This window comes from Ascidiella aspersa, chromosome 1, assembly GCF_963924565.1.
Source record: "Ascidiella aspersa chromosome 1, kaAscAspe10.2, whole genome shotgun sequence".
In the NCBI taxonomy this organism is placed as follows: domain Eukaryota; kingdom Metazoa; phylum Chordata; class Ascidiacea; order Phlebobranchia; family Ascidiidae; genus Ascidiella; species Ascidiella aspersa.
The window spans coordinates 31,475,789-31,484,791 of NC_139447.1; the positions used below are offsets into that span (position 1 = coordinate 31,475,789).

Sequence of the window (9,003 nt, forward strand, 5' to 3'; positions counted from 1 at the left end):
ACATACAGTATATCATGGAGCCGCATGCAGCTCGCGGTACAGTTTGCCCACCTCTGGAATAATCTAAATAAAACTAATTGGATTTTAAGGTAGAGTGCTCCACTATATGTTTTTGTCTTACATGGTAGAATAGTAAAAATTTCAATTTTAATTTAAATTATTGTAAATTAAACTCGTTTTTATATCAATAAGGCAAATATAAGACAGACCATTTTTACGTCGCTTATAATTACACTGGTGACAAAACTATTCTGATGTTAATTAACAGGGATGTGGAAGATAGATCTTACTAACTTTTTAATAATTGGAATGTTTTTTTACCAAGAGAATTGTGTGCGATCCTAACAATTTCCTGGCCCAATACGTCGCAATATTATTGCGTTTATATAGTTGGCGAATATTAACATGTCGTGCTTGGTCTGATTAGGAAACAAGTTGAAATTAGTGTGGTGTTTCTGGTGTCTATATGGTTGCGTGTGACATAAAACTTGTCACGTCACTGAATTTGTCAATTGCTTCAGCAGTGAAATGGTTGTTGACCAGTTCTTACCATAACTTATTTAGCCCACGTTAAATTGAAAAAAGTTTGCCAATATGAGGAGGTGTTCTATTTACAGTCAAGATAATCTAGATTAATATCAAGATTTCTTAACTGTGGCCTTTGGTCTTTGTTTTTTTGTTTTTGTTACACATTTATGTTTTTTAATATAACACCGAAGATCTCCCTTGTGACGTTGTATTTGTTATTTTTTTCTGAAACGTGTGGCGCAAGTTGTTCGGAGTCCATGAAAGGAAGCCACGACTCAAAAAAAATTTGAGCACCACTGATCTAGATGAAAGACATTTCTAGCTGTTTTTGATGTTTTACTTCTACTAAAAGTGCGTGGATAGTAAATAGAAAATTTTCCAAAAAACAACAAATCTTGGTGCGACAAAATTTCCTAATTAAGAAACTGAATTATTAGGTGCAAACAAGCTTAATGTGCTTCGCAATTATTTTAAATGCACACTTCCATGCCAGTTTGCCTATAGCAACAACATATTTCTTTCCGTTACTTGTTTGGTGTTACGCTATAACCTATACGAGTTATTTTTTTGACCTGAAACTGTTTGAAGCGGTCGGGATTAAACTTACAAAAATATACTAAAATTAATCGAAATCACTAGGTACGTTATGCACGTATCTGTAATGTAGCTTGCAACTTAACTGACGATGATTCAAATGCTTTTTAAACGTCTTTTTTAAGAAGATGTCGATTTACCGACATATTTGTCTTTGGCAATCATTTTTAAGTTAAACCAAACAGTCTCGTAATTTGGCATACTAACAACGGAGCGGTTACTAACTAATCTATATGATATTTTGGGTCATTTTGTTCAAAAAAGATAAAACGCTCCCTAAGTTGCGTGTGTGTAAGTGATATAAGTACGTCCAAAATCGTTATTAGGTTGTGTTTTAATAACATCAATTTGCCTGACCAAGCATAAACACTGCGTTAAAACAATACTGAAGAAAACTTGGTTGCCTATAGTGGAACCGCACTCTGCCTTAACTGTCCAAAATACTACATTATTTTAAACTTCATGTCTCACGTCAAACACGTGACTCCGGCATCAACCGAGCCTATATTTGTGACGCAACCCAATATTTCCCTGTAGCATGTTTTGTCTGAACCCTGTAGTTTACGGCGAAAGCAAGTGTCGTTGATGTTCAGTTAGTTGCAATTAATCATGATGATTTGACCTTCTTGTCGCTTCAAAAAAACCAGAGCCTCACTTAAATAACACTTTCAAAAGTATATTATCTTTTTTAATATGCACTAAATGCACCACGCTGCGAAACGATTCCAAAGTATTGGTTCGAAAATTCGTGTCAGACAACGCTTAATTATTATTAAATCGATTTAATGTTACGCAATGAAAAGATTAAATTTGGGAGACTTCCAACAAAAAAATTGTCAAATGTCTTGAGCTTTGTTTTACAGATAGGTGAAACAATGCATTATTTACAAAAATAAACAGATCCATTTTCGTTATTCTGATTTCATTATCAGCACCTTGCGTTTATTGGATCTTAAAATAAAATTAAATTATGGCAAAAACACGACAATTTTCTAAAATTGTGGCTTCATAGAACCACCACGCCGAACTTTGAATCATCGCGATTAGTAGCATTAAAGATAGGCCAAATTAAAGATACCACATGTGCTTTGTGGCTTCACGTCGACCAGCCAGAACTCAGAATACTATGGTTTCTGGGCAAAAAGCGCCTGAGGGACTTTTGTGACGTCACATTAAGCGTCTTGCGATTGATGCCGCTCGTCAAATATGTAACGTCACAGAGGCGTATATGTGAAATGTAGCCACCTGGATAATTTAACAAAGTAAAGGAGCGTATATTTAATGTTCATTTACTATGTATTTATTGGTTTTATTTTGAAATGTTTAAACTCAATTTGATAACTTTTATAATTTACCGCTGTCTTATTTCTTCTCGCGTTATATCTTTTTATGCATTATTGGGAAATTTTATGCAAGCATGTTTTATGATAGGTTTACGTTTAAATTCATGAATTTCAGACTCCAATACAAACAAACCGGAGTCTCATAAAATGATTCACTGCAAAATTTACTTTGAGTATTTTATAAAAGCCATCCTTATGATGAGAATAATCTTTGCATATATTTATGAGAGTGTGTAAGGTTAACGTTGTATATTTAGCACTATTTCACTTGTTAATCTTAAAAACGCTTTTTAAATCTTAAAAACGACAATTAAAAAAATAATAATAATTTTAATAAAAACATAAAAAGTATTTTCACATTTCAGCGAACAGCTAAGACATTTACGTTTTGCAAAGGAGTAAATTTAGCAGCGAGCGATTTACCAGAAATGATTTTGATGATTCACTTTAGTTCGTAATTGTAAAAAACCCGCCCAGAAGGTAAAGCTAATTATAAGTCGCGCGTCTTCAACGTCACAAAAGCCAGGCCAGCCAGGGGCAAGGCGGCGACGGTCTGGTTAAAGTATAAAAGCGAGAGGCTTCTCTCCAAAAGTCACAAGTTCGCGACAAGTTTGAAGCGAGTTGTTCCAAAGGAAAATCGAGCGCGACTTTTTCGAAATAAGAAAGTTGGGCGAAACACGAGGTAAGTGCTTCAAAATAAATACTAGAGAAAGCGAACTTCGGTTTAATTAAAACTAAAAGTTAAACCTTATAATGTATGCACAAAGATGCAAATAACGAAAAGAGACGGGAAAGTTTAATAGCGATTGAGAGTGTTAACATATATAAGCATAAAAATAAACGAATTATACACTGAAAACAAAATGCAATTAGAGACTTCATCTTAATTTTATGTATATTGTACAATAATCGATATCTTTATTGTCATATGTGTTATATAGAATATAACATAATTTTGTCGATTTTCATTACATTTTAAGAGATATATGTATACCAAGTATATTGTTTTACTTTCAGAATTTCTGCAAACCTAAACTGAATCGATCAAAATGAGATTGATTTTTGTTTCCTGTCTAGCGCTGCTAGTGACTTTTACGCTTGGACAACAAGGTAATGTTTTTTGATGAATAAATAAGTAACTAAGAATTTATCAGATAAAAATTATAAAAACCAATCCTTTAATTATTTTAATTTTTAACTAATCTTTTTCCATTTGCAGAATGCGAAACAATAACGGATTTGGTGACATCGGGAGAGATTGACCAAAGTAAGTCCATTGGATTGTTGTTCACATGTAAAAATACATGTAAAATATTTCTGCGATGAAGATGTTTTTGTTCCACCTACGTGGACTTAGCCTATGTTTAACTGTAAAGAAAAACGAAAAGCCTTGATTAATTTTGTGATATAACTTAATTAAAATAAACGTTTGGCCAAACTCATATGGCCAGCATTGACAATTAATTATATTTTTATTTGTAATCTTAGCGTCCACAACTCCATGCACTTTGAACCCTTGTGACCCTGACAGCGCAACCGTAACTTCTCAAGAAGATTGTCCAACACATTGCGCTTTCTACAACAACAAATGCTTCTTGAAATCAAGTAAGTTAATAACTATAATCTATACATTTTTTGAAGTGAAATATTGTTGAATGCAGAACCGTGTTTATTAATATCAAATATGCGAAAAGTAGTGTAATGAAAAAAAAAAACTAATTAAATGCTTTTCTGCTTATAGTTCCTATTGCTGCCGTCGAAGCGAAATACGGAAACAGTACTGAAGACGACGATTTGGAAGAACGAAACTACCAAATTGGTAGGAATATAAGTTTAGGTTACTCATTGATAAAGTGAACAACTAATAAAAACACAAATTCTTAGTTAAAACTGTCTGTATAAAAAAGCTATTTTCATTCGTATTGCTAAAACGCAGTAAAAACCTAATAAGATAATCTCAAACTAATTTAAACGAGAAGTTAATTATGAAAATACTTTACTAACATAGGTAACTCAACCAATCTTAAAATTTCCAATTGTTTTATTGTTTTACAGGAGGTGGTTCTTCACTGTACCGTTACCCACCAGCTCAATATCCCCCCTTCTACCCACCTCATTCACCCTGCCCCTTGACATTCCCCGAAAATTGCAGAATCAACCCAAACGACCCAAACATCTTTAATCTGCTCGCTCCACCAGTGGACGTACCCTACTGCCAGAGGTGAATATCGTTTGCAACAACTTTTGCATTAAGCAATGTTTTAAACTGGAAGTATTTCAGTATGTTTTGAATAGAAATCAATGTTAACTTTTGCACAAAATTCCATTTAAGCTACAGTGTAGAAAGAATGTATTTTTATTTTTTCAATATTTTTTACACAACTTCTATAACGAGCAATACTCGAACCTATACCAATTAGTTTAATTTCATTGTTATAATTCCATGTACGAAATCCCGTGAACACCAGTAAGTATTTCATTATTTATTATTTCGCTTACAGAATCGCATGCAACTCACACGACCCAAGTTTGGAGACAAACCGATTAGGTTGTCATTCCCAACCTGGTTGTTACTTTGATGTTGAACTTGCCATCATCCGACGAGCAGCTGGCCACACAATCCTTCCAGGTGTTCCCGTCTGCCACCTCGCCATCAGAAACAAGGCTTTCAAAAGACTCGTAAACAAATACGAAAAAACGGTGAGAAGGCAATGATTAAAAAATATTTTTTACAAGCATTCTTCAGCGTTAGCTGACTTATTAAGTTTAAACTTGCAAACCCCAGTATAAATGTTATATCGAATTTTTGTTACATCGAATTTTATCTTGCAGAGTAACAAGAAATGGAATGGCCTCTACACCAAATGTTTGATCAATCAAAACCTAGAGGAAATTTACGCTCAACCAGCTGGTTGCTACATGGTTGATGTGCTTCAGTACATTGGAATTAAACCTAAGAGAGCCGGATGGAGAGGTACAAATATATGAAACAAAAGAGAAAAATATGTTAAGTTAGACCTACAATATTTAACTACAATAAATCAAGAGTGGTAATGGATGAAGTTAAACGACCTAACTTAACATTAATTTACAACATAAAATAAGCAGTGAATCCATACATACATAGTATAACAATTCTAAAATGCTTTAATTTCACGCAGGAATGTCACCCAAAGACTGTTCATTGATCGGTGGATGCAGCAAACCTGGCCTCCATTGCTTTTACCCCGCTGAATTGCACAAGATCAAAGTACGATCGGGAGAGGATACTCATCGCAAGCCGAACCCATCACCAAGAGACATTTACGGTCAACCAATGTGCTTGCCATTCAACCAACACGCAAGTCCTGTCGATTTCCTCAGCAACTACCACTACTGCTTGCAGTCTGGTTGCGTGCTCGATTCGTCATTGAGCTACCGTAAAGTTCGCGACGTCCTTTATAACATCACAACCACCGTTGTGCCCCAACAGTATCGTCATGCATTCTGGAACAAAGTTTGCAGCGGCCATGTTCGACCAGACAACTGGAGAGTGATCCTTAGACAGATCAGCTTCCCGATATTCACGCCACAGCCAAACCCTTACATTCCGCTCCCGTTTTCGCATGAAATTAACTCATCTGAACCAATCGCCCAGGAAAGAGATTATGGTCTTGGAGACTTTTTCGGACATGGAAAGAACCCACTTCCCTATTGCCCAGGTGACGCACCAAGTTACCCAACAGGAGGTCACGGTTACCCAACAGGAGGTCACGGTTACCCAACCGGAGGTCAGGGTTACCCAACAGGAGGTCAAGGTTACCCAACCGGAGGTCACGGTTACCCAACTGGTGGTCAAGGTTACCCAACTGGTGGTCAAGGTTACCCAACCGGAGGTCAAGGTTACCCACAAGGTCCTCTTAACCCACAGCCATATTCTTACCAACAACCTCCATCTCATCCACGACCCCCGACTTATCCACTTCCACAATATCCTCCTTTCCCACAATTCCCGTACCCGCGACCCCAGCCTTGCCCATACGCCAACCACCATCTTAGAGGTTACCTCAAACTAAAGGGAAGCTTCTCCGGTTGTTGTGAAAAGAATCTCTGCTACATCCCGCGTCCCCAGCTCTATAACCCGCATTCAGGCATCGCTCCTTACTACTCGCACTGGGAATCGTGGTCCGCATGCTCTAAGACGTGCGCTGGAGGACAGAGGACAAGGAAGCGTCCCTGCGTCTCATACAAGAAAGAAAACTGTTACGGCGGCGAGGAAACTCAGACTGAGACTTGCAACTTGGGCGAGTGTCCTTACTACCAGAGTTGGACAAACTGGAGTCCTTGCAGCAAGACTTGTGGGGGAGGACGTCAGGAAAGGTCACGTGTTTGCTACCCAAATGGAAAGGGGTGCTCTGGGGGCTCAAAAGAGTCTCGTAATTGTCAAACCGGCAGTTGTCCAACACTCGCCTGGAGTGCTTGGAGCAAATGCAGCTCTTCATGTGGAACCGGTCAAAAGCACCGCACGCGCACTTGCACACACCCCGGCGCTTATGAGTGCCCAGAAGACAAGCATGAGTCGGCCGATTGCTGGATCTACTCAGGCAAGCCTGTTCTAACCACCACTACCGCTTGCGAATACCCGATTTGCCAAGTGACCAAGCATTACAAATGTCAATGCCCAGACGGCGGAAATGGCCACTGCATCGATTTCAAGCCTAAAGTATCTGAGAGATGCTATGAAGGTTACTGTGGAGGATTTTTTGGAAAATAATGTTCTTTTTCTATTATAATTCCATCTGATCTTAGCAAAACTACCTTGATCTATTTATAGCTATTTATCTTGCAATAAAAACATCATGATAAATTTCCGTGAGTTTTTTTAAGTTACGTGTAGCAAAAAAATATTAGGACAAAATTAACGCAAAAACAATACAGTTATGAAGAGTTTTATAAAGGTTAATATAACGTAAACCAAAATTGAATCAATTTAAGCATACCTGGTCATTCATGACCAATGACAAAATGTATACAATTTCCTTAACCCTAAATAAACAAAATTAACCTGGGGTGGGAAAGTTTTTTAGCAACTCTAGCCGCGGATTACAATTTATGACCTTCAAGATCAGCACATATTACAATTTAGTTTATAGTTGTACCATCATATAACAGGGTCGCTGTAAACAAAAATTTTTGAAAACACGGTAACAAATTATTGTTTGTAACTAAAACGTCGTAAACACAATGTTTACCCTGTGATGAAGCTAATTTTGCACTGTTGCTAACGATGCTATCTGAAAGGCTTAACGAAATCAGTCAGCTCAATTAGGATAATACTGCAAAATCTGGAAAAAACAACATGCCTGCGGTGAGGTTCGAACTCACGACCTCAGGCCCTTATCCGTGGTTTTAATATAAAAGTTACGCAGGCTCAGTGGGAGATCATCGAGTATGGACAATACCACAGTTACCTGTTTAAATCTTACATCACAGGTAGACTAGTAAAGTGCCGATGTTCAATAAAAATAACTTTTAATCACAATAAGGTTATAATTAATAAACGAAACATAGATAAAGAAATCGATATTTTAAATATTTGGTAGACATCCTGTAAAGTGTAAAGGTTTGGACATTAGTTTTCAAATAGAAGAGCCACAAACACATACAGTATATCATGGAGCCGCATCGAGCTCGCGGGCGCAGTTTGCCCACCTCTGGAATAAACTAAATAAAATTAATTGAATTTTAAGGAAAAGTGCTCCACTATGTTTTTGTCTTAAATGGTAGCATAGTAAAAATTTCCATTTTAATTATTGTGCATTAAACTAGTTTTTATATCAATAAGGCAAATATACGACAGACCATTTTTACGTCGCTTATAATTACACTGGTAACAAAACTATTCTGATTTTAATTAACTGGGATGTGGAAGATAGATCTTACTCACTTTTTATAATTAGAATGTTTTTTACCAAGAGAATTGTGTACGATCCTAATAAATTCCTGGCAGTATTTGTCGCATTTTTTTTAAAATAAGGAACGCTTCACTATTTGCGTTTATATAGTTGATTATTTGTCCCAGCGAATATCAACATGCCGTGCTTGGTCTAATAAGCAAACTTGTTGAAGTTAGCCTGGAGTTCGTGCTGTCTATATCGTAGCGTGTGATTTGGAACTTGTCACGTCACTGAATTTGTCAATTGCTTCAGCAGTGAAATGATTGTTGGCCAGTTCTTACCATAACTTATTTGGCCCACGCAAAAATGATAAAGTTTGTCAACGTGAGGAGGTGTTTTATTTACTGCAAGATAATCTGTATTGAGATTAAGATTTCTTGTGGCCTTCGGTCAACTGTGGCCTTCGGTCAACGAGGGGTCACATAGTAATCTATTGATACAACGAGCGTAAAAACTGTAATGTTTTTCTGTTTTTTATGACATGGAAGATCTCCCTTGATGTTGTATTCGTTATTTTTTTCTAAAACGTGCGGCGCAAGTTCACGAGAGTCCATGAAAGGGAGCCATTACTCATGGAATTTTGAGAACCACTGATCTAGATG

At 36.8% G+C, this 9,003-nt stretch overlaps 1 protein-coding gene across 1 annotated transcript; it reads left to right on the top strand.

Annotated features, from left to right (window-relative positions):
• The first annotated feature begins 3,514 nt into the window (after positions 1 to 3,514).
• LOC146169774 (uncharacterized) lies at positions 3,515 to 7,304 on the top strand. Its single transcript, XM_083387282.1, has 8 exons — positions 3,515 to 3,575; positions 3,685 to 3,732; positions 3,954 to 4,070; positions 4,207 to 4,284; positions 4,521 to 4,686; positions 4,967 to 5,165; positions 5,298 to 5,439; positions 5,627 to 7,304. Exons 1-8 carry the CDS (start codon positions 3,515 to 3,517, stop codon positions 7,216 to 7,218), a joined length of 2,403 nt encoding a protein of 800 aa, XP_083243408.1. The 3' UTR covers positions 7,219 to 7,304.
• Positions 7,305 to 9,003: the final 1,699 nt, after the last annotated feature.

Bases quoted from the DNA above. Each gene is read 5' to 3' on its own strand.
- LOC146169774 (XM_083387282.1), top strand. From the start codon at position 3,515: ATGAGATTGATTTTTGTTTCCTGTCTAGCGCTGCTAGTGACTTTTACG. The intron at 3,576-3,684 runs GTAATGTTTTTT...TTCCATTTGCAG, and splicing joins TTTTACGCTTGGACAACAAG to AATGCGAAACAATAACGGAT. The intron at 5,166-5,297 runs GTGAGAAGGCAA...TTTATCTTGCAG, and splicing joins TAAACAAATACGAAAAAACG to AGTAACAAGAAATGGAATGG.